This window comes from Amborella trichopoda, chromosome 4, assembly GCF_054954075.1.
Source record: "Amborella trichopoda isolate Santa Cruz 75 chromosome 4, AtrichopodaSantaCruz75HAP2 v2.0, whole genome shotgun sequence".
NCBI classification, from domain to species: Eukaryota; Viridiplantae; Streptophyta; class Magnoliopsida; order Amborellales; family Amborellaceae; genus Amborella; species Amborella trichopoda.
In genome coordinates, this window is record NC_142339.1 from 8,128,245 (window position 1) to 8,142,769 (window position 14,525).

The 14,525-nt window shown below is 34.2% G+C and overlaps 1 protein-coding gene and 1 long non-coding RNA gene across 2 annotated transcripts; both read right to left on the reverse strand.

Annotated features, from left to right (window-relative positions):
• Positions 1–7,283: 7,283 nt before the first annotated feature.
• On the reverse strand, positions 7,284–11,177 carry LOC148782237 (uncharacterized). Its single transcript, XR_016054042.1, has 2 exons — positions 10,994–11,177; positions 7,284–7,646 (listed from the first exon to the last, which is right to left on the reverse strand). It is a non-coding gene; the product is annotated as an uncharacterized LOC148782237 (long non-coding RNA).
• On the reverse strand, positions 7,653–8,712 carry LOC148782238 (uncharacterized; the record flags this gene model as incomplete). Its single annotated transcript, XM_088863623.1, has 2 exons — positions 7,653–8,309; positions 8,499–8,712. Coding segments are annotated over 2 exons (543 nt in total), but the record flags the coding sequence as incomplete, so codon positions are not given.
• Positions 11,178–14,525: the final 3,348 nt, after the last annotated feature.

Here is a 14,525-nt window from a genome sequence, read left to right on the forward strand (position 1 = left end):
AAGTTTACAATATGGCAAAGTATACAATGAGAGTTTCACTTTCGGTGCAAAATCGGGCGTCACAATCAACCCTTCACATGTGAAATCGGGCGGTTGGGATAGAACCTTTTAACCGTACTTGAAGTCCAAATGATATTTTTCTTTTTGTGAGGACCCGTACCAACGTTCAAAACAACGAGTCGGGCCGACTAGTCGGTCATTGCCCATCCGAATAGTTGGGCCGACTCCAAGTCGGTTAATTAATGTCAAATTTATACTGCAAAATAAAATAAAATTAAAAAATCTCAAAAAATTATAAAAAACAAATTTGTAAAATGTTTAAATTTACATGTCATATTTTTTTTATATTATCACTTAATATAAGCAAAACAAAAAAAATATTAGAGGCATAATTGGGCTTTAGACAAAACTCTGAAGCAATTTTTTTTTTGTGAAGTAGTAATTAAAGCAATAGATTTTAGGATACTTAAATTCACATCGCACTTCTTCAAGAGTAAAATACATACAATAAACTTTTAATACTAAAAAGCTAATTTTAGATAGAGAGAGAAAAGAGAGAGGCCCAAAGAGAGATATAGAAAAAGGGTGGGGTTGGGGTAGAGAGAGAGAGAGGGGTTGTAGCATGTAGGTCCAACTTATGAGAGAGAGAGAGGTTGAGGGCAATCCTTGCCCCAAGTGCATGCGAGAGAGAGGGAAGTTGGGGCAGCCCCTGTCCAATATATATATGTATAGGAAAAATCTTTTCAACGTTTATAGGTGAATATAAATAGTGATTTCGTCTACCCTCATTACTGTTCAAATTTCATCGCACGGTCACGATTGTCAGGTAGTATTTTATTTTTCATTTTTTTCTCTACAAATTGAAATGATTTGAAATTTGGAAGGTATGTACATCTTATTGAAGCGCATCTAATAAAAATATAAAAAAAATATCCGTAAAAATAAATTGATCAGAATACCCCTGAACCTTTTTGGGGGTATTTTGGTCAATTTTTTTTATATAAAATATTGTTTTTATAATTTCGAAGATTCCCCTATTTTTGATGAATACACGCTCTAAATTTCAGGTCATTCCGATTTGTAAAATAAAAAATAAAAAATAAAATACTATCGGACAATTGTGACTGCACAATGAACTTTGGATGGTGATAGAGGTAAGCAAAATCACTATTCATTTTCGCCTATAGACGTTGCGTAAAATTTTTCATATATATATATATATATATTGGAGCAAGAACGTGAGAGGTTTTGGCCGGCCCCCAACAAAGAGAGAGAAAAGAAAGATAGTTGAGGCCTGCAAAAAGCTTGCATTGTAACCGTGCGTAAATTCATTGATCTTTGCAACAAATCACCACTTAATGCCGACTTGTATCGATTAGTACATCTTACGAAAATTACTTAACAAGCAAACTTGGGATCAGCTGATAACTTGTCAGCCAACTTTTTGAATATTGTATATGATATAGTTTAAAAATGGGTAAATCAAATCAAAGTACAAGATAGTTTCAAAAATAAAAATTTGACGAGTCAAGTCGGAACCGTCCAATCTGGCTGGGGGTGGAATGGATGGAGTCCTGAGGAAATGGGCTTTTTTTTTTATTTTTTTGCATTGTAAAATTAAAATCTAAAATTTCAATTTCTCTCGCTTCTTCACCGAATCCTCTCAAATTTGTTGCAAATCTTCATCTCTAGTTGATCTATAGTACCCCTAAAAATATGTTCAGATAAAAAAATGAATAAATAAAACCCCTCGAATCTTCATAAGAATACATATACTTCATTACAATTTTTGCTAGATAGGTTTGTTATTTTATGGAGTGTTATCTTCAATTATAATTTCTCTTGCACGATTTCAAATGATATTTAGTTGATGGAAAATGTTTTATAGAAAAACGTTAAAAAAAAAAACTTTTTTTTGTTCTTCTTTGGCGTAATCTATCAGCTTTTTGGGCTGGATTTGTCATCAAATCCAATGGTGATTTGAAACAAATCCAAAGAAAGCACTTTTCTTTTTTTTCAAGAAAATTAATTTTTTATTTGGGCAGATTTTAGATTTTATGTTCGGACAGAAGGAAGAGGTCACTTATTTCAAAACGTCGCCCAAAAAAGTTGAGAAAAGAAATTGTGGTCCACATAGGTGGTCCTTAAGGATCAAAAAACGTTGCACGGTCAGGCAAAGAGAAACAACAAATTGTTGTTGTTTTGATACGCACTAAAAACCACTAAGAATCGCTTACCCTGTTCGAAAATGACAAACCCGTCTCCATTGATATTAGGAAAAACAAATAAATAAGTGAATGTGTGATATGGACTTAAACCTCCACATATTCTTGTATAAAAAAGCTTACTAGTAAATTGAGTGAAGGCAACCTATTTATTAATAAGCATCCAACATACCACAATGGGACCTGTGTCCACCCAGTGCCTCCTACTACACTGACATCAGGGACCACAACATATGTTCATCGATCACAAAAGTATGAGGTCCTTGCTTTTTTTGAAGCTTGAAGAGTTCTGTGCATGACCGACTCAATCACAAAATCAACAAATACATGGCTAGCCAGCATACAATATCTGAACTATACATTATAAATCTTCCAACTTTCAAAGAATTTTAAAACTTATGCTCCCATTTAAAATTAACATCATCAACTGATCTGACCTTACACAATCCTGATTCTTTCTTTCGACAAGTTCCCATTAGTAAGTCATTTCCAAAATTAACCATTTAACACTTCGAAATTATTAATTATTTAAGGTTCTCATCGCAATCTCATCGCAATTGACTATACATCAGGGTGGACATAAACTCCTATATAATTCAGACCAAAATTATGAGATATAGACGCACGAATGAACTTGCTTTTTCAAAGTGTTAAAAGCCCCTGTTAGTAAAATTTTGAGGTACAAATAGGTCATGACTGGTACACTCATAGGATATAGCTAGATCATAAGCTCTTCATTCATGAGTCTCGAAGTAATACATTCAAGAGACCTATACAAAACTATTGCCAAAAAATATTGAATGTCTTCCGATTAGTATAGTACGATAAAACATCGATTGGAAACAATATTTAACAAGCTTCTCTCTTACTTCAAATAATTTTCCAATAAATAGGAATAACATTCAATTGGGTATAGTATACATGAATAAATTTTGCATCGACCAATTTATGGACGCCCTTTTCCCAAAGTTTTTGTTGAACCTTGACTTAATTGGAGTCAGTTCTGTATAAATATCTGAAAAAGCTAGTAGTCCCAGTTAAATTATTGTAGAAATTAGATCAAGTTTCAGAGGTTCATGATAATAAAAACACTAGTAGTCTTAGTTAAATTTCCATAGGAATTAGATTAGTTTTCGGAGATTAAAGGGAGATACAAAAAAATCCAAAAAATTTCCTATATAAAATTAAACATCTAAATAAATTTCTCTCGCTACACAACAATTGTGGACTATGATCTTGTTGGCCCCAAAAATATATATCTTTCTTCTCTCTTAGAAAATCACATGAGGCTTGTGCACAAAACATCTTCTTCATCTCTTTGTACAGCTCCCTATTGGCTCAAAACATGGAGCTTGTAAGAGGGATATAAAGCTTGAGTGCCAAAACGAGAGGCACTTAAGCAAAAGAACTCCACGAACCTCGTAGAGAGAGAAATGCTCTTATAGAGAGACAACATCCTTCAAAAACCCATATTTCCTTCATTAAAACGACCTCCCATTGAATTTTAAACCAAATATTGATCTAGGAGGTCTAAGATAAACTCCACCATGGATGGCTTGACGAGCATTAGACTAGCAAAGCAGGGAGAGAAAAATTTAAGAATAATGGGTTTTGAAACTTAAAACTTTGTGTTAGAGTTCAAGAATTATTCTAACATAATGGCAATTTGTTAGCACAAAATTATATGATATTTAATTAATTTGTAAGAATAATAATTGAAATTGTAGTTATTTGTACAAACCAAATAGGGGTTGATAGTTTGTATTTCGACTGGCCAATGTTCCTATTATAAAGAACGTATCATAGACAATGTTTGGTAGGCGGATAATATTGGTACTCATATCCGACATCCATTATTCATGCATATCCTTGGAGAGTGGAGATGAGTAACTTTTTCCACTTAAAACAAGAACGGCTTTAAAACTAGAAGGCAACTCATCTCCCACTATCCATGGATATGTAAGCATAATTGATATAGAGTCTAAGTACCAATACTATATGGGTGCGGTTTGTATAGAGCCGAGGCTCTAAACAATTAAATTAGAGCTTACCTTCGAATAGTGTCGAGAAATATGGGTTCAATATTAAAAATTTTGTATAACCTTAAATTAAATTTTCATCTTTAGTTATAAAATTTAAAGCTTAAACAATTAGTATAGATCGAGCAGATCTATGAAAATTTGAAAATATTGAAACTTGACGGTCCAAAAATGCGTTACAAGATGCACTATTTCCATAACTTGAAATCCATTTTTTTTCATGTCCATGCATCTTGATGTCAAGATAATTAATTTGATGATATTTGGGCATCAAAACAACCTCTTCTAGTGAAAGTTTTGAGATAGGCTCTGATAGAATATCAAGCTTTGTGGAGAGAAATCTTTGTCTATATTAATCATAAGAATATACATGTTTTGTATAAATACACAATTGGCAAAAATAGAAAGATATCAATATCCATGTAATACAAATCAATGACACCTATAATAATCAAATCCTTTACACTTTTTATAACACCCTCCCTTAAACTCAAGATATTTTAAGAGCGAGCAGCTGGACTTTGGATAATGAATAGCGCGAATGAACACTTGAATGGGTCTTTGTAAGAAGATCTGCTAATTGATCATTCGAAGAAACAAAGGGTAGGGTAAGACTGTCTTGAATAAAATTATGACAAACAAAGTGACAATCAATTTCAATATGTTTTGTACGCTCATGAAACACATCATTATGAGCAATCTGAATTGCACTTTTATTGTCACAAAAGAGTGTAGTGGGGCTTGTTTGAACAACACCCATATCTAGAAGAAGCCATCGTATCCAGATAATTTCAAGAGCAGTACGCGCAAGAGCTCTATATTCAACTTCAACACTCAAACGAGAAACTACCTTTTGTTTCTTACTTTTCCATGAGACAAGTGAATCACCCAAGAAAACAAGAAACCCAGTAGTGGACCTACGATAAGTAACATCCCTTGTCCAATCCACATCAGAATAAGCACGAAGTTCAATAGCGGAAGTGAAAAACGTGAGCAAACATTGATATAAGGTACTTTGAATATAGCGTAAGATGCGAATGATAGAAGCATAGTGATAGAGCGAGGGGCAGACATGAATTGATTCACCACACGAACAACATGACCGATGTTAGGGCTAGTGATAGTCAAATAATTAAGACCGCCAACAATATGCCAGTATCGTGCAGGATCAAAAAGCAATTCTCCATCCGTAGGGAAAAGTTTGACATTCAACTCAAGTGGTGTGTCAACATTTTTGTTATCTATTAGAGTGGCCCGAGATATGAGAGCAGATGCATACTTCACTTGGGATAAAATATATCCACGTGTTGAAGAATCGACTTCAATGCCAAGAAAATAATGAAGTTGTCGAAATTCCTTCACTTCAAAGCACTTGCTTAAGTACAATTGAGTATCACGAATGCCGGCATAATCACTACTAGTGAGTACCATATCATCAACATAAAGAATCAATAGTGTAAGACTGTGAGCCGAACGTCGAACAAAAAGTGCTAAATCATGAGAACTTTGAATGAACCCCAATGTGATGATAACAGAGCAAAACTTCTCAAACCAAGTACGGGTTGCCTGTTTGAGACCATATAATGTTTGTCGAAGCTTGCAAACCTGATGAAGTTGATGAAAGAGACCAAGAGGAGGTTTCATATAAACTTTTTCTTGCAGGTCGCCATGAAGGAAGGCATTCTTGACATCCATTTGATACAAAGGGCCATCCACGAGTAGAAGCTACAATAATTAATGTATGCATTGAGGTTATCTGAGCAATTGGTATAAAAATCTCTTCATAATCAATCTCATACTCTTGAGTGAAGCCTTTTGCAACTAATCGTGCTTTGTACCATTCAATTGTACCATTTGAATTAGTTTTAATTTTGTAGACCCATTGACAACCGACTGCAGATTTTCCAGTAGGTAAATCAATAAGATCTCGGGTACGAGTTTTACGTAAAGCATTTAATTCTTCTGCCATAGCTTGCTTCCAGTTCGGATCCGATACTACTTCTTTGTATGTCTTAGGCTCATGAAGAGAAAGAACAGTCAGTGAAAATTACGAAGATGCTGAGGTGCAGAGCACTCTCGTGTAGGATAGCGATGTTCAGGGAGAGGAGGTTGCAAATCGCTCTCAGGAGGTGTAGAATCAAGACATGGCATGTTATGCTGGGGCTCAGATGGGATACATGGGCTAGTCTCTTTTTTCTCTTGAGTTCTCTTGAGGGTTTACAAGGGAGGCGTTCGGTACTACATGATCAACTGAGGAGTCAATGAAGGGGTCAAGATATTGATTGGACTCAAGAGATGAATGGAAGAGATGACGAAAACGTGGAAGAGAATAAAATGGTATGCTTTCCTAGAAGGTCACGTGGCGTGAAATACGAAGTTTATGTGAAATGGGATCATAAGATCGAAAAACGTTTGCTGAAGATTATAACCAAAAAATGCACAAATGGCTAATTTATTGGACAACTTGTTTTGTTCAACTTTGGGTAAGAGAACAAAACATGTTGATCCAAAAATACGAAGTTGTGAATAATCAGGACTGCATGCATAAAGGCACTCAAAAGGAGATAGACCACCTAAAATAGAGGATGGAATACGATTGACGACATAAACATAAGTATATATAGGCTCTCCCCCAAAATTTACGCGGAACAGAAGAGGAAAGCAATAAAGTACGAGTCGTCTCAATGTAACACGATGTTTACATTCTACCATACCATTCTCCTGTGGTCAGAAGATGATAGTTGAGCCAATGTTCTATGAGACTTGAGAAGACCTTTGAAAGATTTTGACAAATATTCTCCACCAGAATCATAATGGAATATTTTAATAGTTTTTGAAAACTGGATCTTGATCATTGTAGAAAATTCATCATAAATTTGATAAAAGTCTGACTTAGAATGTAACAAGTAAACCCAAATGTAATGAGAATAGTCATCAACAAAAATAACATAATAATGAGTAACCCCCATGGATGAAACAGAAGCATGACCCCACAAATCAAAATACATGAGATCAAAAGGAGAAGAATAAACACTTTCACTATTAGAAAATGGTAGTGCCACATGTTTTGCCAATTTGCAATTACTGCATCCAGCAATGTTTGTGGTTTGTATCGATCCTAACTTGCCAGTTGGCACTAAAAATTTCAACCTAGGAGAAGAAACATGACATAGCCTACTATGCCAAATTGAAAAGGATGACAATGAACTAGCTGGACCAGCGAGTAGAGAATCCCGAATATGTCGTAGAACATACAAGTCCTCCAAAGAAAACAGTCTACCAACCTTAAGCCCTGTCCCAATTTGCTTTCCCGTCAAGCGATCTTGTATAACACAACCAGAGGAGATGAAAATAATGTCAAAGCCTTGGTCACACAATTGTCCTACAGAAATGAGATTCATTAATAGCTCGGGAACTAAGAACAAACCCAGGAGGGATAGTTGAGAGGATTCAACTAAACCAACATGACTTACAGACATAATAGGACCATTAGCAGTATAGATCAATGGAGGGTTAGTAACATGAATAGACAAACACATAAAACTATAATCAAATGACATATAGTTATATGCACTAGAATCAATGAACTAATGTTTTGTACATGAGGTTCTTAAGAAAGCGGATGCAACAACAAATGTACTGCCCATATCAGAGAGAGCTTGTCGAATCATTTCCAATACGTCTTTTATTATGAGATGGCTTGGAGAGGAGAGGTCCTAAGATGGAGTCAATGCTGCAGTCAGACCTGGTAAAATGGGTTTGTTAAAAAAATGCTTCTTTACCTTATTAGCTGGACAATTATACTTTGTCCAAGTTGTTTGCAATAATTGCATCAAACTTTGGACATGTATGGGCTGTTGTTTCCAATCATTGCTGAAGAGGAGGAAGAAGTTTATGTGAGTCTTGGGACGATGTGCTTGAGTTATAAGAATATATTCTCCATTTAATGGGGAATATCCAAATGTGCCTTTTCGTATTTCTTCGACCATCAACTCGGAAAGAGCAGCATCAATGGATGGGAGAGGGGTCTGATAAAGAATAGATGCTCAGACTGATTTAAAAACATCTTGTAGTGCCGTAAAAAATTACACCAGACACATCTCTTCTCTATGTTTATAATAGATTTCAGCATCAATGGTCCATTTGGGTTCCATTAATGCCAACTGATCCCAAACAATTGACATTTGAGAATGAAAATCAGATAGTGACTGTCCTTTATTTTTTCTCATATATTAGATATCCATCTCAAGTTTATATTTATGAGCAAAGGTGGTTTGAACATACCGAGAGGCAAAAAAATCCCATACCTCTTTGGCAGTTTCAAACTTTATGAGTTGCATGCTAATGGATGGTACAACAGAGTTAACAATCCATGTAACAATTTTATGATTGTTTATTTCCCATTCCTCCAACTTAAATTCCAATTGATCTCCTTTCAATTTATCAAAAGATTTGAGACATTATTTGTCACCGATATACTTCCATAGGCCTTTTACTTTAAGAAAGCTTCTCGTAAGGTAGGACCAATGGCTATAGTTCGATCCATCCAATTTAATAGCAATGGGTTGGGCTGAATCAGAAGAGGCCATTGTAGGATGTAGTCTCTTTGTAAGAAAATCAAAGAACTTTATAGATACTTATCCAATGGAAATATGCTAGGGTCCAAGATAATAGTTTTAGGCCTTGAGGCTCACACAAGGCTTAAAACCCGCACCAAACAAAAAAAAGTTTGCAAAGAAACAAAAGTTTTTGCAAAGAATAGGAACGAATTCTTTAGTGTGAGAAACAAGGAAGCAAAATATAAAGTAAGAATAGGAACGAATTCTTTAGTGTGAGAAACAAGGAAGCAAAATATAAAGTAAGAGAGACAGAAGTCGCTCCATAGGGACCTAACCACCCGAAGAACGATGTGCGAAGATTAACATAGACCGAAGAACAAGTAGGGAAGATCTCCAGAACACAACCCACATGCAACAATGACCCAGATAAAATACGTTAAAAAAACACCTAGAAAAATACCCAGCAAAGGTACAGGAAGAAGAACTAACCTCGCTGAAAAACCGTTGGCAACTTACCGTATTCTAACAAGAAGATAAAAAACTGAGCGTCGTATTCTATCTCTAAATTTCTCCAAGAAAATACCCTCAAAATCTGATTTATCTCAATCACGAACACCAAGCCCACCTCTATATTTATCGAAACAAAAATCCAAAGTCAATGGTGCTCTGATACCATGATAGAATATCAAGCTTTTTGAAGAGAAATCTCTATCTATATTAATCATAAGAATATACATACTTTGTATAAATACATAATGGACATGGCAAAAATAGTGCGACTTAAGTTTAAAAGTTTAGTTCGACATTGGTGAATGGGAAAGACATTATCAAATATACAAGGTGTACTACCACGTACCACATGTGTACTCATATATATATTTTTTTAATTTTAATTTTAAAATAATATATGCCTTTATGAGATTTTTATGCCTTGTGTCATCAGACGAAACTTTTTTATTTTCTCTTTCGCCTGTACATTTTTCACCACAAAAATAGTTTCGACGTTGGAAACTTATAATAACGGTTTTTAGAGATCCATAAGGGGCTATTTGCCAAGTGAAAGGTTCTCTGGAACCTGGAAGTTTTGGCTTCCTGGGAGGTTGGATAATTTGGCACCTTGTAATGGAAAATATTGTGTTTGGTAACTTGTCTGGAGTTTTAAGGGAGATTAAAAAATGTGTTTATTACCACGTAGAAGTTCTCATGAGACTTGGCAATTAGCTAATTTAATTTATGTATTGAAGAATTTGTAATTGGTGGTAAAATTAGTTTATCAAATGAGAAACTAATAGGTCATCTACAATAAATTAACTTAGCATAACGATTTGGACCCCAATCCCCTCCCCCCACCCCAACTCAAAAAAAAAAAAATACAATAAGCAACCAACCATTTCAAAGCAATTTCATTATCACTATGTAACAGTAATTATATTCTTTATTCAAGAGACATGGAATCTCCAAGATTAAATATTTGGAATTTCATGGTAATAATCCATAGGGCTGAGAATGGGTCAGCTCCGGATCCACAGGATCCGGATTTGGATCTTCAGATCTTGATCCAGACTTGATCGGATCCAAAAACTTATTTTATATCTATAAAATAATATAACAAAAAAATACTATATAACACATTTGTGTATATAATAATATGTAATATTTTAATAACTGGATCGGATCCACCTAAAATTGAATCCGATCCGAATTACTAATTTGGATCTGAATCCGACCCGTCGGATCCAAATCTTAGATCCATTCCTGGATCCTAGGGTCCAAAATTTGGGTTTCACGGGGAAAATTTTCAATCCTAATAATCCATTCTATATGAAAAAACCTTATTATCAATGATGATATGAGAGTACACAATTCATGAATTTAAAAGCAAGAACATCTGTCATTGCCTAGTGATACAATTACACATTTCAACCCAAAATGTATTTCAAGCCAATGTGGCTCATCTTTCTTGAATTCTATGAAGAGCATCTATATTGCATGGAGTCTAGTAAGTTTACATGGCATAGAACAATATTATGCAAACTGCCAATACCAAGAAATGCAACATTTTGTGCAATGTTTGTCTTCTTCTTCTATACCATGAAAGTGTTGTTGCTCCATGAAGCGATCCTCTGCATTATTTGTAGTATGGAAAAATCATAAACATGCATCATTGTACCTGTCGACTTGTTGCTGACATTCTTCCCATGCTGTTTAAATCCTAGGAACGTGGCCGACGAAGATAACATAAAGTCTTTAAGCAACCCGTACCTATTATAGGACCATGCACATCACGTATAAACCGTGTTCACAAAATCAGGACCATGCACATCGCGTATAAACCGTGTTCACAAAATCAAACCGGAAAGGTTAACCTCATATGGGCCTCGAAGCGGTTTAACCGGCTTAACTGGTAAACCGACCGATTCAACCGTTCTATCCGGGTAAGTCCCGGGCGGTCAAAAAAGTGTTAAAAAAATAAAACAAATAAAAAAAATCTACTAAAATATGAAAAACATATAATAAATGATTAAAACAAAACACATTCAAATGAAGTTGAAAATTAATGAAAAAATAGATTTTAACCTATTTTATATTTTCCAATGGTTATTTTAAATTTTTTCTAAGAAAGATGGAAAAATATAAAAGTGAGTATTAATGACCGAGACAATTTTTAATCTTTACCATAATGTAAAGAATATTTTTAAAATGCATTACAAATCAATTTCCTTATTTTTGAGAATTTATATACATTTTTTTGAATTTCTTTTTTAAAATACCGGTTGATCACTATAACCGCCCAAAACCGGAACCGTCTAGTATCTAACCGAGCGGTTGGATCGAGTGATTTTGCAAACAATGCATATAAGCCACATAAAATGGCATTGATTCTAAGGCGTTCGGTCAGATCCATATCCATATGGCCAACAAAAAAAAAAAAAAAAACTGCAATAATTGGAAACTAGTGTTGAAAGCACCAATATATACGTTCAAAAATAGAAAAACATACACACATAGGTCTAGCATTTTCATCAAATAGAAACTGTCACATTTTCTAAAAATAGAAAACACTCACACATATTAGAAACAAGCACTCACACATAATAAAAAGTAGTCACACAATTCCATCAAATACAAAAACACATGCACATATAAAAAAGGTCTATACACATAATGAAAGGTAGTGTCACATTTTCATTGAATAGAAAGACACATTTATATAAAGGAAAAAGTTTATATAAGGATGCTATCTTATAAAAATATGGCTATGAAAAATAAAAAGATTTTAAGTCTCAGAAATAGTACATTTTACAACATATTATCTACACCGTCTATTTTCAAGATTTTCATATGTTTATAGATCTACTTGGTTTTAACTAATTTTGAAATTTAAAATTTTATAATTAGATATAAAAATAGATTTTGAGATAATCCTAAGAACATTTTACATCAAAATCATATTCCATGATAAAATTTGAAGGTACACCTTACCTCTACACCTACGGATGCATCTGTATGCGAACTGCACGCTTATATCAAACCCACATAAACATAATGTCAAGAATTTTCATCAATTAGGAAAACCATCCCAGACATAATTTGATTCCATCTGTTTGTGCATTGTACAATCCCAAATAATGCACTTCAAGTGGCATGAGTCCATCTAGAGATACAAAATATTAAAAAATGAGTCACTCCCAAGCACACTATAATATAATCTACTAGAGTCCAAGAAAAAAATAAAACCTATATAAGCATTTCACAAAAAAAAAAAATCTCCCATTTCCTCCTCTAGAAACACCCCCAATCGATAGAAGCTTTAAACTGAGATCTACTTAGAACTGGTCAAAACCGGCATTTGACCGATCAAACCAGTTTGATTGACCGTTCTGCCTGTTCTCTAGGATTGCCCATTTCTTTATAAGATTTACAAGGGTTATCTATTAGTTTTTTTTTTCAAATTTCTTGCTAATTGTTTTGCTTGTTTTTTCCATTTTTATCGCCAAAAAAATCGCTTAAAGATAGTGATAAAAAATAAACCATATCCCTCTTTTCAAAAACAAATAGGCTAAACTTGTCATTATACTTTGAGGACAACCATAGTCCTGAGAAATTGCAGTAAATATTATAATTACGGAGAACTCAAGTAATGATTTAAGCCAAGGTGTGTCAGATCAGCATGCTTCTCTCTCTCCCTCTCATCCACCTATCATGCCTGTCTATTTTTTTTCTTTAAAGCTCACAATTTTGAATGCATTTGTTTAGCAGCCATTTTTTTTTATTTCACTTCACATGTTAAACTTCTCATTTCCAAAAGATTGAAGAGCAAGAAGAAAGGAAAAAATTGACAACAAGAAATAAACAAATAGAAAATTAAAGTTGGGGATTTTCTTCACCTTTATTTGTTTATATTTTTAAAAACTTTTTTTATTAGAAAAGCATAACCAAATATAGTATACATAAGGATAGATTCAATGAGAAAGAAATAGTAAAAAAAAAAAAAACCTATGTCCCCACTTAATATGATATAAAAGACAACTAGCCAACAAAATCTGCGCCTAGTAACTTATGAACTTTATCTTGAATAACTTCTCCACCAGTTTCAACCCAGCGCAAAAGTAAAGAACTAGTTCCAATGCTGAGGAAGTTTCATGGCCATCCATCAAGCAATCTACAAGGACCTTGGTGTCAGTTTTGATTCGGATCTAACTAACGGAGATCATATAACCAGTGTTCAAAAGAATGAATTGCGCCGACTAGTCAGTCCTGGCCCGATCTGATTAGTCAGATCGATTATGATTAAATCAGCAGATTAGTGTCCCGATTTTTACTGAAAAATGTAATTTGGGTAAAAAATCCCAAAAAAAATGTAAAAAATAATTAAAATCTACATGTATTCGTTTTTTACATTGTCACATAAAATAAGTAAACCAAACAAATATTATAGGCATAATTGGATTTCAGAAAAAAATTTCTACTACATGGCTAATAATAGTTTCTTAGCCATATCAACGTAGAAATCGAGCTTCGGCTTTATTAGTTAGCAATTGCCATTTAGCATTGCTATATCTCAAGTTTTATACCTACCATTGAACTACCCAAGAAAAAAGAAAATGGATTGACCTATTTAGTCATCTATAAAAAAATGTAGGACAACTTCAAAGCAAGGGTCGCACTGTGGTCGCGTGCCAGTAGAAATTCAATCCCGAATGAAGATACCAACAATTGAATTGATAAAATAAATCTAATAAGTTGATTGACACAAACTATTTGTATGCAAGACTATCAATCTTTGATATAAGAATATTATCATCCGTAGTTGTTAGACGATAAATTGGTAGGCTAAGGGCATATTGCAATGTTAAAAAAAAAATTTATTTGACTTTGAATTTAGTTAAAGGTAGAGAAAGTTACTAAAAACCCCCAAGACTGCACTCTATGCAACTTACCCAACCTAATTTTTTCTCTCACTTTTTTTCCACAAAATACACTTTCTATGTAAATACTCCCAACCAAAAAAAAAAAGAGTTTAAACTGCACTCCCTTACTTTTATCTTACCCTCGCCTCTCTCTCCTCTATCCCACTAAAATAGAGGCTCTGACACTATGCAAGTGTGGTCCGGTAGTGACGCTTCGGCACTGTGTAAAGTGCAGTCTGGCAGTAGGGCTCCGGCACTGTGTGAAGTTCGGTCCGCCAATAGGGCTCTGGC